This window comes from Drosophila obscura, unplaced genomic scaffold (genome assembly GCF_018151105.1).
Source record: "Drosophila obscura isolate BZ-5 IFL unplaced genomic scaffold, ASM1815110v1 contig_1, whole genome shotgun sequence".
Classification (NCBI taxonomy): domain Eukaryota; kingdom Metazoa; phylum Arthropoda; class Insecta; order Diptera; family Drosophilidae; genus Drosophila; species Drosophila obscura.
In genome coordinates, this window is record NW_024542679.1 from 10016162 (window position 1) to 10037684 (window position 21523).

Consider the following 21523-nt stretch of genomic DNA (forward strand, 5'->3'; position numbering starts at 1 on the left):
GTGAGTCCTGCCCAACTCAAACTGAAAGTCTTAAGTGAATTAGGAGAGGAAACTGGCAACATTCCCAAGACAGTCCTACCACTGCCCATGCCCATGCTCCTGCCCCTGCACCTGCACCAGTCCCTGCACCGTCCTTCCACCTCAAGGTTCTTCACTTAATGAGCTCTTGAAGCGTTCAAGTTTGAGCTCCGTAAATATATAGATGAACAAAAAAAGGATTATTTCATATCACTGCCCACTGCCCAGCCACCTCCCTCCCTCCCGCCTTTTAATGATCATTCCTCCTGACTGGACACCTGTGCCTGTTCGCTGGTCCCAATCCCCCGCTCAAAGATTGATTGTTATATAGAAAAGGCTCGGCTTTGGCCACTTAATGATTGCCAGCCGAAAGAAAATACCAAAAAAGAATTGTGTGGATGGTGTCAGGTCAGGATGGCGCTTGGACTGTTACACGGACTGGGGACTGAGGACTGGGGCGGCACCCACACCTTGATATAGCATAAAACAATTATCGGAATTTCCTACTTCCACTTTTATTTCTTTTTGGGTTGGGTTTGGACATGGGCTGGGGCTGAGACTGGGACTGGGCCTAGGGGGCTTAGTTTATGTTGCTCGTAATTAAAGTTGTGGGAAGTGGCAATGGAGCTCGGGGCACATCAAATCGATATTTGAAAAGGAGAGCCCAGAGCCCCCTCACAACTCGTACAACTAGTGAAGGTTAGACAGGTGAAAGGAACAGGAGTCTACAAATATTCCAATTGAATGTGGCTCTGGTTGCCAATGGGATTTTAATTCAGGATTCCTTCAGCTATCAGAGTGTAAGTCAGTTTAATAAAATGCCCTCCTCTTAATTTCTATTCTTTTGATTATTTTGACGATTAGATTCCACCATTCCATCACATCATCAAGGATACTCCCAGCCAGATGATACCCACCGGACTTGACCTACAAAATGATCAAATTTTTTTTGTTGCTCACAAAATATTCGTGTGAGAAATTAATTGACTAAAGAACACATTCGTGGCTGACACATTGCCTGGGACCTGGGCCAAGTACGTAATAACTACATATTTAATGGGTTATTTCACAGTCAGTCCCCCCGAACGACAGAAGAATGAAGCAGTGGCAAGTGCTGGCAGAACATTTCCATTCACGGCTGACATTTAATTAAAATTGGCGCCTAATTAATTGCCGAAATATAGGAGCGCACGGTCTGACAGGACATTACGGGGCGTATGAGTGATGTTTGAATTTGGAGCAGCTTTTCCCTAATTGAAAATGAAAATTTGATTTTTGGCATTTCTGTGGTCGGACATTTTATAATTGTGAATATTTCCATGATTCTACGGCTAACATTTTGCAGCAATTATTATTCTGACTATTATTATTCACCGCCCAAAAAAATGCAGCATATTTTGTTTCCCCTTTTCCGTTCGCTGCCTAAATTTTTTCCCTCCATAATTAATGGCTGAGCTTTTAATTGAAGCTGAGTTATGGTTATTACGGGTGTAAGTGGCGCGGGGGACGCTACGGTGGATGGGGCCAAAATTTATGCAAATTAAGACTGCACCGAGGGCGGCCACAATTAAAGGGAAATCGCAGCGAGAGGAAAAAGCAAAAAAAAAAGAGAATGAAAACGCTCTAATTGAAGTGCGTTTGAAGGGGGCAAGTGCTGGAACACCGCTTGAGATATCGCAAGGAGTGGGTACAAGTGTCCTTGAAGGTGTAGGATGTTTTTGCGAGATTGATTTTTGGGTACGCTTGGGAAACAAAATCAGATGAAAATATAATGTAGATTCCCTAGATTCAGGTACTGTTTATTTTTGAATATTTTGCGTTGGAGCACTTTATGAAATGGAAAAGGGAATTCTTTTATTTAAGCATTCATTTAATTAAGTCCCAGGCACTTTGTGCTAACAAAAAATGTATAGAGAACAAAATTTAAAGCAATCTTGAAGAGACACACTATAGATTCATTTCTCGCCGAACTAAAGAATTATGTTATAAATTTCCCTTTATGGATTGAAAAAAATTCCAGAAGGTTCCACAGATTCTTCTTCTAAGAGACGTTCTAGAAGGTTCATTGTCCCAAAGGACTCCGACTCGCGCTCTCTATTTAGAGAAAGTTTAAGAATTCTTTTGACAATACTCAAAAAATTGATTGACACAAGAAACGATTGTAAAACTTTTCCATAGCAATCTTTAGAGAGCTCACGCATTCACTTTTATCTCGCATTGAAGCTACGGCACAATGAATGGTGGCATCAATTATATATGCCTCACATCAACTCCATTCAAGCACTTTCAGAGCAGCTCTTATCGGAGATTCCCCTGTTTTTTTGTTTTCATTTTTGGGATGTACACGTATGCTCACCTGTCTGGAATTCTAAGGATTCATTAATGTTGCCTCTTGCTGCGCTTGTTCGGGTGTGTCCGACGTATCCTGAGCCGCTGTTTGCTAGAGGCTTCTATTGAATTGATTATGACAGGACCGGACGCGTGTCCTGTCCGCAACAGTGTTGTCCGGGTCCTGCTGCAGCCGTCCCGCTGTCAGGCTTCCTGCAACAGTCAGCTGCTGCTGCTGCCGCTGCCGCTCCTGCTGCTGCTTGTGGCATGCAAAAAGTTTTCCCTTTGCACTGCGGATGTGTTCCTTGTTTTCACGCACTCTTCCCCTCTATCTCTGTCTCACTCTCTCTGTCCAGCACTGTTTCTGCTGCTTCTTCTTCTTAGTCTCTTTCTTCTTCTTTCTCTTCTCTGTCTGTCAGTTTATGCGCTTCCTGCCTTTGCCTGCCGCCCGCCGCCGCGTTGTGGCGAGAGTGAAAGTATTTTTTGTTGTCTCTTTTTTTGTTGTATTTTATCGTGGTGAATTTCGCCTCGGAGAAGCGTAGCTCGCTCTCCAAGCTCGCTCTCTTTGGATGACACTCTCCCTCGCTCTCTTTCCCGCTGTCTCTCAAAGAGCTAGAAACATTTTCTGGTTGAGTAAATTTTTGAACTATTTTTGTTTCCTACGATTTATTGTGGGTTCTTCTTTTTAAATGATTACGGATTACTTTTAACTGATATTTTTCTGGGTTTTTTTTGCACTCAATTTTTAAGCTCCCTTTTGCCAGCATTCCCAGCAGCAACAACAACTTTGTTATGGTGCTTTTGTGTAAGTGGTGGGGGAGTACGCGGAAGTGGGAGTGGGGGTGGGTGAGACTTGGGACCGTTAGCTGATTTAGCTGTTTTCTAGTTTCCGCTCTCCGGTGTTCCACTCTCCCACGCCTGCCTCTCGGCTGCTCGTCTGCTCGGCTGCGCCTATAATCTGGCAAACTTGCGTACTCCGTATTCCGTAGAGTCCGAATACCGTAACAACCGAATTCGGACTTAACCACTCCGAAACGTGTGGTACGTGGCGAATCTGACGTTTTGTGTAATTTAACCTTCTGCCCTACTCTCTCGAATGCGTCATCGGGAATCGGGAGTCCGGGAGTCGATTCGAGTTGCTTATTCCCGTATTTATTTGCTTAATATTTTATTTGGCACTTACACACACGCACGCACGCACCGCACACGCAAACGCACACTCACAGGCACACGCACAGATGTTTAATTATTTTTATATTTTTCACCACATCGAGACCATACGCCATGTTGTACGCGAGAGCCCTCCAAAGAGCCCCAAGTACTGCACAGGCAGAAGGAGCCTTGGCCAGAAGAAGCCTTCAAGGTTATTCTTATTTGCCTGGTGGCTCCCAATTTATATTCAGATTGAAATCCGTTGGGGCCCTCATCGGCTGGCCTGGTCTACGCTGTATCTACATGCTTTAGGCATGTTCCCGTAACGAAAAAAAAACGGTTCAAGCTGAAATACCGTTGCACACATTACACTCAACAACATGGAAGAGCCAGGGTTGCCTTCTCACTCTCTCCCTTTCTCTCTCTCTCTCTCCGTTAATCTTCCGCCTCAGATTGCCCATAATGGGCAATTCCGCTGGGCCAGCATTTTGGGGACACACTTGCGTTTTTTTTCGCGTTTTTTATCAAATTTTCTTTTGCAATTAATTTTAGGGTATTATTTTTTCCACAAAGCGCGACTTGTAGTCTCTCTCTCGCTCGCTCGCTCGCTCCCTGGATTTTGGCGGAGCTCCGCGTCTTGACCGTTTGACTACTTGGGAGGTTTTGCTTTCGGATTCGCCTCTGATACGGCTGAAAGCTTTTCCTTCATTTGGTAGGCTTCCACAAGGAGAGAGAGAGAGCGACGCGACGCGACGCAATGGACAGAAAGAGCAGACAGCAGAGAGAGTCCCCCGCCGAGACTGTCTGGCGACGGCCAGGCGAGCTTTGCACTCTCTTTGCACTCAAAGTTTGCGTTGTTTGGATTTTGTTGTTTTAATTCTCGGTGAGCTGTGGCCAGGGGACGGGCACTGTCGTGTGGGTGGGACTGGGACAGACTCTCGTATCCCGTGTGCTTTTTGAGGATTTCTTTCGTGTAATTGTTTTCGTTACGTTTGTTACGTTTGTTATGGGCACCAGAGCCACTGCGCGAGCCATGTGCCTCAAATGGAGACGTAATTGTGCACTGCGAGAAAAAAAGGTGTGCATCAAAATTGACATTGCATGCTGGAGGATCCAGAAAAGGTTAAACTATATGGGAGATTGCAGGATTAATACAAAAATATTCCTTTAAATATCTTGCAACCATCATAATTGTATTCATTATTCTGTTGTTTCTTATTCATGCATCATACATATTTTCCCCACTATTCGGGTTCCAAATCTAAAATCTTAAGATGATGTGCTTCTTCCGTTTACATGTCCCACTTCTGTCTCTCAGTGTAGTCATAAAAAACCAGCCAACAAACAGCAAGTAAGCCAAGCAACCCCGCACCCATCAGAAGCCTCCCCAGACAGCTTCCACACCCTGCACCATCACCCATGTGCCATGGTTCTGCAGCAGCAGGTAACGAGCCTGCCGTTAAAAGCTCTCTCCCGCTCTCTCTTGGTCTGCTGTCTCTCCCACGCAAGTGCTCCACACAGCTGGCAGAGAAACGTCAAGCTACTGTGTGTGTGTGTGTTTGTGTGACAGGAGCAGAGCGAAGGAAATCACGAGAGGAAAGTATAAGAAATAGCAGCAAAACTAAAAGAGTCTTGTCAGGTATCAGAGGACAGAGGACCTCTTTCCACAAGAGGAAGCTGTGCTTGTGTGTGTGTGTGTGTGTGTTCTATAGAGAGACCTGGCGGTGTGAGTGTGAGCACGACACGTTGTTGCATTTGCGAGCGCACAAAAGAAGGCAACTGAAAATAACGGTTTCGTTTCATTCGGCTCTCTTTTGTTCTTTGTTGCTTCTTGTTTGAAGGTTTCCTTCTCTTCGCCCTGGCTTTGAAGGGAATGTACACTGCACACGTGCTCTGGGTATACCAGTAGGTGGCAGACTCTGGGGGGAATTGTTATTGATGAGTAAAAGGCGAGAAATGGAATGGAGTGGAAGGGTGTGTGGGGGGTAAGTGAAGGCTAACTTAACTGTCGTCATGTCAGCTTCCACATCTCTCTCTCTCTCTCACTCTCTCTCCCTCCCGTTGTTAACTTTTCTAATTGAATTTTATGTTTTGACCTACAGGGTCAACGTCAACCCTGGCCTGTCTTATCAGTGTGGGGTATCTACGAGTATTTGAGTGTGTGTGTGTGTGTGTGTGTGTGTCTGGAATTATGTCATTCTGGCTGCGTCATTGTGTCTGCCTGTGGTATATTCTATTGATTATTTCTAGTTGTTTATGACGAAATGCCATTGTATTGCATTTCAAATTGCTTTCACCTCTATTCAGCATCAGCATCAGCTTCGTTTGCTTCTGCTTCTACTTCTACTTCTGCTCTTCTTCTGTTCCTCTTATTCTGCTGCGGCTGCTGCTGCTGCTGCTGCTCTTCGCTCTTGACTTGCACAACGATGACGTCATTGTTAACCCCGGAGCTTTCACTAGCGCGCGCACTCACGCCCCCTATCACACTCACCCACTCAACTCGACTTTGATGTCAACTTGTCCCTCAGCCACCCTATCCCCAGACCAGACCCAGTCGACGGTTCCCCTTGGTTTTCCGCCTCTTTGACAAACCACCTCCCCCTGTCAAGTCAAGTCAACTCAACTCATTTCCATTTCCATTTGATGCCTGATGCGGATTTTCACTGACTAGTTTCGTGAAAGTTTGTTTTTCGAGAGCTTTTCTCCCTTTCACTGTCCCAACCATCCCCCCACTCAACCCCACCGTACTGCTCCCTTGGCTCCATCTCAATTTGTTTCCCTTTGGCTTTTATTATTGCGGCAAAAGATTTATTTTTTGTCATTGAAGTGATCTAATTAAAGTTTGTGTGGACCAAAAATTATAAAAGAGGGAAAAGGAAAGGAAACCAGAAATTTGTTTTCCCGAGAAAGTGGTCCAGCACTGGGGAGGGGGTGGTGGTGGAGTAGCAGGCGCAGGGTCACGCTTATGCTGAAGGTGCAACTTGTTTTCGTTTCAGTCCCAAAGTTGTTAAAAAGCCAAAAAAAAGTAATTTATTTCAGTTTTACTGCCTCCATTTTTGGTTGGGTTTTGGGTTGAGTTTCTGTTCTATCCCTGGCAAATGTAATGAGATGTTTTGACCGGCTAACTTGGTCTTTGCTTCTAACCCCTCCTGAGCGCCCTTTCCACCATCAGTTTGAGCGCCCTGCGCTCTAGCCATTGTAGCCTTGTAGATGCTGATTTGGTTTGAAGCCTTGGCCAAGTTCTGTTGGCATCAGATGCTTGATAATCGGATTTTTCTATTCTCGCCTTTGGATTCTCTCATACTCTTTCTCCCTCGAGTATCTGTCTGATTCCTTTTGCATAGAAATGGGTTAAACTTTTCTGTTGACTTTTCCGTGGGTTAAGGGCTAATCAAAAGTTGGAAATCAGTTCTGTTTGTTTGGTAATACTTTTAATGGAATGACGAACTTCTGTGCAAGTGATTTGCTGCTGGGATCTAAACATCCCAATGCAATTAACTAAAATATTCTCTCAATTTTAATATTGGGATGTAAATTGATAATGACAAAGCTAAAGAAGGCCAACTTTTAAGAGGTATTTAAATTTAAATAGTAACAAAAAATCTATTCTACAAACTAGTAAAGTTCTGACCAGGATTTCTAAAGCATATATGTATGTACATCCAAGTAAAATATCAGATTGGCTTTGCTTTTGGTACAATTTATTTGAAGAAGAACACAATTTTACGCATTTCATTTATATATTTACAAAATTAATCGGTTTTCCTCTGGGGTTTTTTCAGTTAGCAATTTACTTCAATGTTGCATTCGAAATAGCTCTCATATTTAATATGTATACATCTATTGTGTGTAGATCCTTAGTATGTATATCGTATATGTATTCTAATTGTCGCTTCGTCTCATTTGAAGGCTTAAATGTACATAGAAATAAACTGAAATACAATTTCTTAATCATATAAAGTTATCTAACGATAATTGTTGGTAGTTGTGCACTCCACTGCCACTCGGCAATACATAGTTACAAATCGTACTTATTGCTCAGTTATAAGTATATATATATATATATATATATATATATAATGTATATAGTATTTTTGTATTTATAATACACGTACAGTGGGTAAAAAACATCTATACAAATACGAGTAAGAGTACGTTTTGTTTGTTTTGTTTTGTGTGTGTTTTTGAAGATTCTCAAAATAAAGTAAAGACACGGCGAGTCCTGGATAAACTAAAGACCGATTTCAAAATCCAAAAATTATTGTACCACATTTAGAATATCAATGTTTTTGTATATATCTCTCCTCTATATACTATATATACATAAATATACATGTATATGTATGTATGTAAATATCAGCAAATATTCCAGTAGAGTCTCTATATAATATGTGTGTGTGTGTGGGTTTTTTGGGTGTTCGGCTTTCTATGAACAAACTCCCAGGGGCTGGCTTGGTTGGGAAAAATAAGAGATTACAAAAGTTTCCTACGGACTAATTGACGGGGAATTAAGTCAAAACAATTCACGCGCAATCGAAAGGGCTGCCGCCTCCTCCTCGTTCTCTGCTCAAATAAATAACTTAAATATGAATTGGTTTTCATTCTCCAGTTTCTGTCATGTGCGAATCAAGCTCTAACTATTTACACTCCTCCGTGCGTTCTGCGTTCTTACTCCTGGCCCTCGTATCCCAAGCACCATAACTGGGACAGAGGCACCGCTGTGGACTAGCTGCCAGCCACGCCCTCGTCCTTGCGCGGCCTCAGTATAAAGTTGAGATTGTAGTTCGTGTTGACCGCATAGTAGACATTGGCGTTCTTCGGCATCACCAGCTCCTTGTCGGGCAGCACCTGGGCGAGCGTGAACCGATCCGGATCATCCTCCAGGCCCAGCTTGAGCATCGCGTTGCGAATCACCTGCGGTGTGCGCTCATTGTTGCCGAGCATGATGCTCTTGTAGAGCACAATGCCATCCAGCTCGATGTTGTCCGTCTCATAGGTCACGCGGATGATGTAAAAGTCCGGCGCGGACTGCGGGGGAACCCCCGTCGGCTGCACCAGCTGGGCATTGATGTGCGGCGATCCCACGCCATTGATGCTGGTCCCGTTCCCATTCGACTTCAGGCCATTGCCCATGGACTGGGAGTGCGTCAGCTTGCCGGACTGGCGCCCGCCCGAGTTACTCGAGTCCAGCGACAGGTTGGACACGCTACTCGAGGCGGACATGAGGGAGGCATGGTGAGCATCCCGGTCCAGGGAATTGTGCCGGGAGCTGGTGCTGCTGTTCAGCTCACAGTAGAACTGTGAACCGGCCCCGCTGCTCGAGTTGGAGTGAATGGAGTCAGTCTTGCGGTGGCCTATAATGGAGGCCGTCGACGAGGCCGTCGTGTTGGTCAGCGAGGTGTTTGTGCTCACCACCGATTTGCGCGGTGCCGGCGGCTGCGCCTCCAGGCGGCAGCTCAGTTCGAATGCCTCCCGCTCGTCGAAGAGCGGCATCGAGGCGAACCAGTGATCGAAGAGTGCATCCCCCTGCAGGTTGTATGTGTTGGCCGCCCCCTGCAGCAGCTTGATCTGTGCAAGGACCTCGAACTCCTTGCGCTTCTTGTCGAAATTGATCAGCTTGTCCTCGGTGAGGTAATCGGGATTGGCCGTGTGGATCATGGTCAAATCGGTGAGAAATGTACCCAAATAGGGTATCGTTCCGTGGGATGTTTGTGTGCCCAGATTCAGGATAAGCTTCTGCAGGTGTCGATCGCTTTGATCGCTGCCCGGATCGGGATTCTTGGCCGTTCCCTCGCGCTTAAGCACCTCGCGCAGGGTCCAGGCATTGTTGTCCTCCGAACAGATGCGAGCCAGCTCCGTAAAGACTTCCATCTGATGGGCAAGGAAAACAAAATAAATCTGTCAGCACACACTGTGATCCCTCTAGATGGGCATGGGACTTACTCGCTCTTTGGGCAGAAACTCCCAGATCTTGGAGAGTCGATAAATCGAATTGGAATTCAGTGCCGAAATGATGGCCTTGAGGGAACTGAAATTCTTGAGCATGCGCAGCTCCTGGGCAATGTCAATCCAGCGGGAAATATTCAAGGCACGCTCCTGGAGAAAGATGTTCGACATTAGATTAATATTCCGCGATAAATTAGAGCTCTCCTCAAAACCCACCTGAGGCTTCAAACGATCAATCAGAATGCTGGAGACCACACGGAAGAGAACCGCATTGAACTGATTGATGGTGGCCACCACCGTCTCCGAGCCACCGCTGTCACGGCGTGCCCAGGTGTGGCCCAGGCATTGGTGGGGTATCAGACGCTTGAACAGCTCCGTGTCCATGCGCGTCAGCTGCTCGGCAAAGTGTCGCACTGGCACATGGGGGAAGCGGAAGGCCTGCAGAAAGTGTGTCGGTCCGCGATAGATGGGACCATGGCCCATGGGCGTCAGATACAGTCCATTGAACTGCTCGCTCAGGTCGTAGCTGGATCCATAGTGCGTGGGAATCATAAACTGTGCCTGCTGGGCCTGCGTCAACCAGGGCAAACCATTGTTCTCCATGCCGCCGCCGCCGCTGCCTCCTCCTCCGTTGCCATAGACAGACTGCCGGATGAGACGCTCCAGACGATTGAGCACCTTGATGTGCAGATCGGAACGCTTTAGCCGCTTGGTGGCAAAGGCCAGGATCTGCTGCAGATTGTCCTCATGCCAGTCCTCTGGGAACCCGTCGAGCCACACATGCAACGCCGAGACTAGAGTTTTCTTGTGCTGCTCATGGATGGACGCGTGCGGATCGTAGGCCGGATCCTCGACTTGACCACTCTGCTGCGCCTGCTCCAGCTCGTCCAGATGCTTGTCGTGCAGCGCATCGTACCGCTGGGTCAGCAAACTGAGCACCTGCTTGGGCGTCGAGAAGGTGCGATATGTGGACAGAAAAACATTGATGAACGTCGACTCCAGCTCCCCGTCGTCTGTGGCCAGGGCCTCCACCAGGCGGGCTAGCGTTGCCGCCTTCACAAAGCGCACTCGCACTGTCTCCCACTCCAGATGGGAAATCTCATCATCTGAGTCCTGCTAAAGGTTCAGAGTAGACAAGAGAACATTGATAGCCACTTGGGTAATTGATTTAGGTGGTGATTGAGGAGCTGCTACTTACATTGCTTGCCGTTGGCGTCGGTCGATGGTAGCGGACCTTTTTCAGGTAGACGGTGAAAATTGCATTTTTCTCGTGCTCCTCGCCCCACAGGCGCCACGTGGGCTGCAAAATGAAGAGAGATGAAAAAATTAGATTAAATGGAAGTCAAGGTTATATAATTTCTAACAAACTACAGAGAATATCTATAGCTGAAACCTTCACCCAATAAATAGTATATCTCTGGAATGGCAAAGTAAAAGATCGCTGCCAATTCCTGCGTCGAATCATTTATCATTCGTCTGAATTTAGCCAACGGTTTCCGACATACATATACATACGTATTTACATATTTAATTTATTTCCCCTTAATACAAATCCAAAAGGAATTTTTAAATATTTTCAATATAAACATGATGTCGTTCTTCCCACAGTTCAATTTGTGCGAAATAAAATTGTTTTTTGTATATGGAAGAGGGTAGGAAAATTGTTTGTTTTTGTGGAAATTCGGCTGTCTGGCATTTCCCATTTCCATTTCCGTTTCGTATGGCATTTGTTCATGTCTTGCCCGATTTTTTTTTTGCCTTTGTGGTCTTGGTATTTTAATTGGTACATGCTCGCACATAAATTCTTTGCTAATTTCTTGGCCCAAAACAAAAATTAAATGTGAATCGAAAAATGTTTCATGTTTCGAAATTTTATATATTTAAGTTTTTTTTTAATTGAAAAAAAAACAAAGTGAAAAAATATATGTACATATGTATGTATGTATGTTTAAAAGTTTTCAGAAAATAAAACAATGTTGAATAATATTAATATTATTATTATAATTATTCCCAGAAAATATAATCTTATGTGAGAAGAAAAACAATACTTTGACTTTTTTGTGTTTCGTAAAACATTTTAAAGCATTTATTTAGAATTTGGAAAAAAATAAATGTTGTAAGTTGTAATTTCCACTAATTGTATTTCTTGCCAGCTATTGCCGTATTTCACACACTCTTGACTGTACCCCTTCTTAGAGCATATTTCCCCTTAAAGTTCCTCACATATTTGCGCTTTTAATCAACGCCCCAGCATTAAAATTCCAATTAGAAAATCATGCAACAAGCAGCAACGAATAAAAAAGAAGGAAGAATTTTACAAAATGCCTATTGTGTTTATGTAAAAACTATGTAAATACCAAACACACACAGGCACTCACCCAAAGCGTGAAGAAAGCATTAAACGAGTAGTGAATGAATAAGCAGAATTCGGAGTGGAGAGAAGTGAATACATAAACGAGCAGCCGTCACAAAGGGAAGGGCACGCAAGGTTTGTATTAGTGTGGGGCGTAGTGTGGTGGCGCCCCTCAAATAATAAACTTAACAAAAAAAAGTTATTAAAAGGTATTTAAAAGGGGTTTCAAGCTATAAAAAGATATTTGACTGACAACAACACTTACAATACAAAGGGACACAAAAGTGACAGATAAACCATAAAAGAATAAAAGGCGAAGATGGCAATACCCTTCCTTCCATATCAATCGTGATTCTATGGTTCGATTTGAATCTAACATTTCAGAATAATTTAGAGACTTACTGAACTCCTTATTGTACATTTTCATTGGAATATCGCACACTTAAAGTAAGAAAGAATGCCTAAACATAAACAAGACACCTAAAGCACCGATACGTGGGGTCACACGTCTACCCTGCCCTACAAGACAGACAGTCAGACAGATGGACAGACAGACAGGCACGGATTCCATGTTGAACCAATTAATTGCCCGCATGCGCTTTAATTACAACAAACAAAAGGGAACACAGAAATTGCTCAAATGTTTAGTTCACTTTGGCCGCATTTCGTAAAATTTTATTGAAGTACTTTAATATTTCGTAAAGAGCAAATTATGTACATACTTCTCAACGAATGTATGTATATGAAAAAACAAAACAGAAAACCACAAAATCTCTTTTTTCTGGGGCGTTAAGTGGTGGGCCGCATGCCCCACCGTATCGTAATTTTTTGTTGCTTTGTGTAATTGTGCATAAATTGCGTTGGTTTTGTGGAGATTTTTGGTATGGAAGCAGCTGAAACTTTTCCAAATGGCCTTGCAAAAAAAAATAGAGGTATGTACGAGTATAAGAAACGAAAGAAACAAGACAAGATGTGGAAATATTATGGGGGGCAGGCAGCGACAGCCACAGCGAATGGGGAAATCAGGCGACCCCCAATTACACTTTCGGCAATTTTGCAATGCCAATGTTTTGCGATTCAAGAATCTCTTTAATTCATTAAAGAAAATACAGAATTTATAATAGCAACAGCTGGCAAAACATTTTCTTTCCTTGTTGATTTTTTTTGTGTAGCTGTTGGCAGCTTCCTGCTAAAAATCCAGAAATCTAAATAAAAAGAAAGTACGAAGGATATAGTGGGCATTCGGACTATGGAATACCTGCTACTTTACGCATTCAGGGACCCAAGAAGATAGCAAGCAGTAAACTCTCCATGGGTTCTTTATTCTAAAGGACAGAAAGATTTGAAGAATTCAATATGGCTATTCATCTACTCTGTGTCTCTGCTTCCCTTTATAACTAGCTACGTATACAACATACCCTGCTGATCCTCTAGCAGTATACCCTGAACGAAAAAACATACATACAAAATACATAACAAAATTGCAATTGTTTCTATTTAATTGTAGCATGCTTCAGGTTAATTGCCGCTGCCGCTGCCGCTGCCTCTGGTGATCTTGCTGCTTTCTGTTTTATTTTTTCGGCTGGTTGATTTCGACTTCCCCTTCCCCAATCTATCCATATATACATACATATATCAACATATATACACGCCTGTACATATACAATGTGAAGGTAACCATTTAATCAATTCCGATTCACGATCATCCGTTCAGTCAGCATCGGCATCGGCAGCGACTTTTTCTTAGCGGCATCTGCCAAAAATATTTTGTTTGCTATTCTCGAATTATATTGTACATACGAATGTACATATGTACATATGTATGTATATGCCATACATATGCCTGTATTTATTTAATTTATTTGTTATTTATTTGGTATTTTTTGTGCTGTTTAAATTTGCTCTCCTTTTTTTTGTTTGGTTGTTTAATTAATGACGCATTATGGCAGCAGCTCTGTTCAATCCACATTTGCGTCAAAAGTGAAGGAAAAACTGTGTGTACTGCCACTTAAGTATGATTTATCTGGGTGTTTTTGGTGGTAAATCATGTTGGGGGAGGTGTCTTTGATTTATTCACAAACACTCAGCTTACTGCATAGGCCACTCATCGATAGATTTAATTAAAAATTGATTAGAAATCGATCTGAGCAAGTTATGAGAGCAAATTGATTAAATAGATTAAGCTTCAAAGTGGAATGAATCCTTGCTTGAAATTGAATCTTGTTTCATAACGTCTGTATAGCAATTTTGAGCTATTTTTTATTGCTTTATCGATTGCTTGGCCCCAAACCGATTTCTACGAATTCATAGAACGATTGCGCATCGATTTCTGCACATCAAATTCATGCATGCAATTTGAAGCAATTAATTAGTGTCAATTCAACAAACAATTGTATAAGCATACTCGTAGCAGAGCAGAGCAGAGCCAAGCGACATCGCCGCCAGTCAGCCAGTCAGCGACTGGCAGTCACAGCTCATCAGAAACGAAGGGTAAACATCAAAGCGAAATATGGAAAATATTGTACTGTTTTGTATTTGTATCTCCCCCTGTTTTCAGTATTATTTACCTTGGTGTAGGTATAGTTCTTGGCGTGTAAATCTTTCGTCTTCTTCGACAAATTGCGCAGCGTGGCCCCCGTGCAGGCGCACAGGTACTTCAGGCTGGCCACCACCTTGCGCTCCGCACTGGCCACCGCCGAGGAAGCATCCAGATCGTCGTACGAATGATACGAGCTATTGCGCCGCGGCTTCCCAGACGCTGAGCGGGATCGCCTCTGCTGCTGCTGCTGCTGCTGCTGTTGCTGGCACATCCCTGCTGTTGCCGGCCCTGTCATCCCTGAGGCCTTCTTCTGACGCGGACATGTGTTGTGATGGTACAGCTGTGGGTGGGGCTGGGGCTGCTGCGGATGGTGGGATGCTTTCTGGTGGTGGTAGGCGCAGGTCTTGCTGGTCGAATTGTTGTTGACATGTCGCCAGGCGCTGCTGAAGTCAGTGTTGTCCAGCGGCGGCATCAGGGCGCGATTGTAGCCGGCCAAGTCTTGCAGCTGATAAGCACAAGTTTTGCTCTTGATAAGCGTGGGCTTCGACTGCTGGTGCGGATGTTGGCTATGCGGGCATTTACAGTTGGCTTGGCTTGTGAAATTCTGCAGAAATTTCAGAGATTCTACTTATAAATTTGGGACTTCAACCCCTCGGGGCTGTTTTGTACTTGATCTTGGTCTTTGGCTGCGGTTCATTGATTGACTTTGGCCCTCAAACCACTTCAGCTTCAGCTGTAGCTGTCATCGCTTCAGTTCATTCACAGAGCCCCTGACCTTGGCTACAATTTGACTCAGAAAACACACACACAATCCACTCGTATTGTTCAGCTGTATCTATGCGTTTACGAGCTCCAAAACAGCCGAAAATAGACAACACATCGAACAAAACCCCAGACAAAATGCGAGTGAATTTTTTTTGACAAGCGACTTTTGTACTTTAAGTGGCGCTCGACTCACTTGAGGCGGCGCTCCTCCACTCATCCCATTCCATCCGTGTTTGATGAAATGGGAAGCGTTTACGCCTCACTCCCCCCCACTCACTTGAGGCGAAATTTACGGGCAATCTTTGTTTAACCATTTCCCATTGTGCTAGGCACGATGTGGCTCCCGGCCGGCCTGTACCCATAAACAACATCCCCAAGTACGAGTATGATGATCATCCATCCCCCCATCGCCCCCATCTATCCCACAGCCACAACTATCCATCCGAATGTGTACAACTTTTACCAGGAAGTTGTTTGTATGTACGTGCAGTTGTGGCCTGTTTGTTGTTACGGTTGGTGTTTAGTGTTTCACGCCTATTGACAGCTGCGCACACGTTTAGCCATAGAAATGCTGATTGAATGCCGCCGCCGATACCCTAACCGAGGAAAAGGATCCTCCTGAGATGCACGCGAACCAAGGGTATAATGATATATTTCAAATAAATGAAAATACATTTTACGTGTATAAAACTCCACCATTTTATCTATTATTTCTATGATATATGATTATATTCTGTTGAAGCTGTTTAAATCAGCGCTGGGCCCTTTTTTTGTATTTTATTCTTGCGTTCACGACGGATTCGTTGTGTACTTTTAGCTTTGGGAGTTGGGAGCAATTCGACATGGTTTATATAAACCTGAATGCTTACATCTATTCTCACATCTTTTAGATCTGCAATCAAATTTTGAACCCCATAAGAGCATTTTGCTTTCGTCTTTCAATTAGACACACAGAATTTTCTACAAAAATTTGCCTTTATAAATGTTTTTATGTCTTTGGAAAACTGCGTTTCGCTTTTCTTCTCTTCTCTCCAGCAGTGGTATGGCATTTATTTGCTGGCCGGAGATGAACCGAACCGAGCCAGCCCATTTCATGTTGAGTTTAGACATGAATCGGGGCCAACTCTGGCAATTTTTGCGTTCAGACCAAAGACCGAGCTGACTCCGTTACATACAATTACATAACTTGTTTCTGCCTTAATGCCTGTGGGGCCAGAGATTCATGTGTACAGAAATGTCATTTCGGTTGGTCGGTGTAGGTCTTTGAGCCAGTTAATCTCGTCGGAGAGGTCAGCATCCGCCGCGGCATCAGACAGAAAAAGGTTGAGGGTCATTCTTGCTCTCTCTCCCAAATGTGGAACGTGCCTCGTGTGGCAAAGTGTATCTAATGAGATTTGAGGCCTTGAAATAAAATTACCAAGAAAATGCATGAAAGACAGCCACAATCAAATACGCATCACGAAAAGTTAATTCCGGCATAATGGAATATTAGAAAAATACAAACAAAACAAAAATGCCTTTAATTCGAGCACGTCCCGACACCAAGCATTCGGCATTGAGGGAGGACTAGGATTGCTTTGAAAAAGCTTTTAATTCGGAAAAGAAAATTATTCCGTTCCAAAATTCGACGATTGAAATTTTCCAATTGGAAGAAGATTCTCTAAATAGTTTTTGAAGAATTGAAAAATAAACTCTCGTATGTTTACATACTCCTATCAAAATACAAATAAACCATTAAAAAGCCTTGAGATTATTAAATCAATAAAATTACCACAACAAGCCTTCAATCCAAATACTTTCACACTTAAATTTCGACTAAATATACATATATACATGTGTATGTATGGATGTATCTATATTTTCCATAGTTTGACTGGGTATTTTTAAAAGAAAAAATAAACCCTGAAGATTCTCTGCTATTTATGATGAAACATTTAAATCACTTTGAGCTGCTTTACTGATAAGAAATTATACAATTTCTATAACTGAGACATTGAAGCGAAAGTTGATTATAAATCCTTGAAAGCCTTGCACCCAGCCCAGACCTACTTAGGGAGATACATATGCACATAATCTATGTAGAAATATATGTATGCGCTCGTAAATATTTGTTCCATTTGATATGCCCTCCCTCTAATCAATATGCACATACATTGCACTCAGAGACAGAGCACCGAGAACTGAGTGCCGAGTATACTCATTTCATTCACATTTATTATTGCAGCGAATGCTTAACGAGTACGAGAACAACAGAATGAGAATGCGAATACGAATAAGAATCTGAGTGGAGGCATCGAATACATTTGCATGCAACAACAAAAATACTAAGTTTCATTTTTCGATTCGCCATGATTCATCAGAAAATACCCAACCCAACCACAAAATGGGAGGGAAGGAAGAGGCCAAAACATAAACAGAAACAAAGCTCATTATAAATGATGAAATATTATAGTATTACGAGTATATATGCACAAATATATATATGTATATACATATATACCCATGTATCCCGTCCAGACGAGCAATTGTCAAACATATTTGTGTTTTTATATGGAAGCGCCTCAATTATAAAGAAATAGCAGCACTGAATTACGACCAAGTAGGATGATTGGTGGGGTAGGGGATAATGATTGGTGCGCTGCCCACATCATCTGTCTATATATAGAGCAGGTGACCTTTCCTCTTTGGCTCTTTCCAGCACCAAAAGTGTGCGTGGGTGTTTTTTGTGGGTGTCTGGGGTGGGGGCTTGCTTTCTCAATTACATATCTTTGCAAAAATAGCCCCGGCCCGGTCAAAACAAAGGAAAATCGAACGAAACGAAGCAATCACCCACCCACCCACAATAAGACAAACATCATCAAAGAGGATGGTCATTTGAGGGGTTGGTTCTGTGCTCGTGCTTTTGCATACGTACATATGTATGTATGTACAATAAATATACATGGGTGCACAACAATACATATCTATTTATAAATCGACGACCCCTGGCACGAGTTAGTGAATTGCAACAAGAGCAAATAAAATAAGTGAGAAGGCCTAATCACAACTGTAGGATACCCCTTAGGTATCCCCTTCCATATATCCCATACATACATTTTTTGGCCGAACTAAACGAGGTTCCCCCCTTATTTCCTTGATCTACTTGGTATCCTCATAGTATTCTTCATATGAATATATTTCTATGCTTTACAGAGTCCAGGCATACCCCCTGCTAGGGTATACAAACAATGCCGGACAAAATTGAAAACGTAAAAGTAAAACAGAAACTGAAACTAAAAACTGGCGTCCCTCTACCGCTCTATCCCCCTAACCCCCCTATCCACCCATACCTTTTCTGCTCCGACTGACTGACTGACTAAATGACTTTGACGACTGTCAGTTACATGTGACTGCATCTGCATCCGACGCACTCAGCTTGACAACAGTTGTTCCTCCTCTCTGCTCTGTCACACTATATTTTTTTCTCTCTCTTGTCTGCCATCTCTCTCTTTGGCTATTATCAAACCACATCCGCTGTGCAGCAGAGATGATGTTCAAACAATACAGAAACATATCAACTTGAACTAAAGCTTGAGCCACTGAGCATAACTAGCAACGTAAATTATTTTTATGCATTCTCCTCCATTCTCATCCGATGGATGGAGAGGTGGTGAGGAGCTGGCTGGGAAGAGGGGGGGAGGCAGGCAGCTTTTGTTTTGCCTACAACGTGTAGGAATAAATGCTGCCTGTCACAAAATAAATTAATGGAGGAGAACCAGTAATGAGATTGGATATGATTTATAGCACCTTTCCTCCTTTATGATCCATTCCCAAAATAATCCCTCACAATCCGTTTTTGGATTATGATCATGGATTCACAAAGAGGAATACTTTTATCGATTTCTCCTGCTTTTTTCATTCTCACTGTAATCATTTTTACCCACATTATTTAATAACATAGCATTCCATAATAAAAATAGACATTTTCGACCAGAGTAATCTATGCCTATAAGTAACCAGATCAAGTACAAAACACTTTAAATTAAGAGTTGAGGTTTCTTTGGGGCGTGGGAAAAAAAAAGTAACGGTAAAGGTTAAGCGCCATCTCCTACGACTGTCTGTTTCAGTGAGTATTTGGCTTCCTGAGAGAGAGAAACCTTATTTTGCTTTAGCTCCGTTAGATCTCATGCAATTTACCCTCTCTCTCTCTGTTTCTTTTGCGGTTTCACATTGCAATATTCTAGTTCTCTTTCTCTCTCATGTGTCCAAATATTACTGTAAGTCTCCAGTTGATCAGCCGCATACACCTTTCTCGTTCTATCTTTTGTGCGCTTATCTGTTTTGGGTGTTTACCATTTGAGGATTGGCTTTTGTTTCGTTGCGAAATGTTGCTGAGATTCCTTTCCTGTTGTCCTTCGGTTTTTCTTATTGGCTTTCTTCCTACTCGTCGCTTTAATTGACACCTCTCACCTCTCCTTTAACCGATGAGTGGGAAGTAAGTAAAATCGATATTCTGGCTGCTCTTTCTTTGAGCTTCTGTGGGTTCTGGGTAAGTCCAGCCAGTGCCAGCTTCCTGGGAATGGCGATGAGTCAACACAAACACACACTCGCGCGCACACACACCCAGCAGGATGAGCAGGTTGTGGCGGTGGTGGTAGTTGGCTTGGTGGTTACTGGGAGTCAATCCTTGGGTTCGTTGCACTACGTTCAATTGGCAGACAGTCGTCTCTGTCTGGTCTGGCGTCGGACCGTCTGTATCTTACTCCTTTTACGGCTGATTAAACTCTATCACGCCGTTCCGTTTGCTTTCTTTCTCTATTTATTTCTTTCTTTCACTCCTATAAACTGTTTAGTTTCACTTTTACTGATGCTGCTGCACTCTTGCATACACAAGCTTAACATATCGAGATTTTGTATGCATTTTCCTGTGTTTCTTTGAACATCTCAGCATGAAAAATATATGTATGTAATTATCAAAACATTATACAAAATCACATGCGGGGGGTTTTCCCTAAACGCTTGCGTTACGCGGGGGGAAAAGACGCGCGCGCGAGACACACACACACGAAAAAGTTCTTTGGCAGAGCGACACAACCGCCGCCAACAACAGTTAAAAACGCACTTGGGGCAGAGCAGACCAACGAAACCAACCCCAATTCTTGCTCTCACACGCCCGGTGCTCAGAACAGAATATTCGCGCCAAGGCATACGAAATATAAGGTATAAGCAACTCAGCGAGCAGCCTCTTGTTTTGAGTTACCGAAGTAATTATTATCGTATGCTTTATGTTTGCTTAATTTCATTTAAAGTATGTATCTATGTGCACTTATTAGCTTTTTGTTATATAATAAATCCATTTTGGGTGGAAGTTAGATGCAAATTAGGCTCCTCGTCGAGTGAAATGGCCTTACCTTGCATAGCTATTCCATATAAGCATACGCTTTCTTACGCTCTATTAGTCTCTTTCTCTCTCTCTATCCCTCTCTATCTATTACAGGTATTCCAGTCGTGGGATCGTGGGAATTTTAGCACCCACTATGTATATTTTTCCATTCGTACGCTCTGTTTATGTTTTCTCTCTGACGAGCAGCTTCATTTGTTTGGTTCTCTCGAGAATAGATAATGCGCTCGCTCTCTGGCTGGTATTTTTCTAGTTTAGTATTTTTTGTAAATTTTTGTGTTTTAATTATCTTTTCACATACATTAACGAAATTTATGAGCCCCCCAAAACCTGAAGACACCTTAGGCATTTTTTCCAGATTTTTATTTTTGATTTATGCTTGGGACAAAATTTAAATAAATTTCTTTCATTGTTTGTGTGCCATTGACCACCTCCAGTGACATAATTATGCAAATGGGAATACCTGGGTATTCGGTAACGAATTAGTGAGAGCGATAGAGAGAGCTGGATAGGGAAATCAATGGGCTAAATTATTAATAAAACGTGCATTTGCGTAAGACCCCATCAAATGTTTTGTTGCTCTGTAAATATTGGACCTCAATGCAAGGCAATTTATCGGTCAATTAGCAAATACAGTGGACAGAAGACCGTACAAAACAAGTTGATAAGGTACTTAGTAGATAAGAGGGAAATAGATTAAGGGGAGGATATGGTAATACTTGAAAGTTACATGATAAGGTTCTTGGGGTTATTATATTCATTCTATCTATATAATATCTCTTAATTATAGCAAATCTTTGAGGTGATAACTTCCGTAAGAGGGAAATAGATCTGGAGGAGGATATTGTTAAACTTGAAAGTCTCATGATAAGGTTGGAAGAACTATAGCTATCAATGTTCTTAAACAAACGATCTCCTGTGCTGTGCACTGATCTGACTGGGGAGGGGATCTCTGATATCCTGATCTTTAACTTTTTTGTATCACAATTTGGAGAAGATGGTATGATGAAATGGAGAAAGTGATTTTTGGGAATCATGGTAG

General features: G+C 42.8%; 2 protein-coding genes across 11 annotated transcripts in view; both read right to left on the minus strand.

Moving 5' to 3' along the window:
* Positions 1-2691, minus strand: part of LOC111070550 (whirlin) — a 30311-nt gene extending 27620 nt beyond the window's left edge. For all 10 annotated transcript variants that reach the window (XM_022361201.2, XM_022361199.2, XM_022361196.2 and 7 more), the window contains exon 1: positions 2375-2691. The gene's annotated coding sequence lies outside the window, so the exon portion shown is untranslated. The remainder of the gene's footprint in view (positions 1-2374) is intronic.
* A 4882-nt stretch (positions 2692-7573) lies between these two features.
* Positions 7574-20192, minus strand: LOC111070632 (ral guanine nucleotide dissociation stimulator-like 1). The gene is made up of 6 exons (XM_022361305.2): positions 19434-20192; positions 14365-14940; positions 10643-10744; positions 9661-10560; positions 9442-9594; positions 7574-9369 (listed from the first exon to the last, which is right to left on the minus strand). Exons 1-6 carry the CDS (start codon positions 19434-19436, stop codon positions 8224-8226), a joined length of 2880 nt encoding a protein of 959 aa, XP_022216997.2. The 5' UTR covers positions 19437-20192; the 3' UTR covers positions 7574-8223.
* Between the last annotated feature and the right edge of the window lie 1331 nt (positions 20193-21523).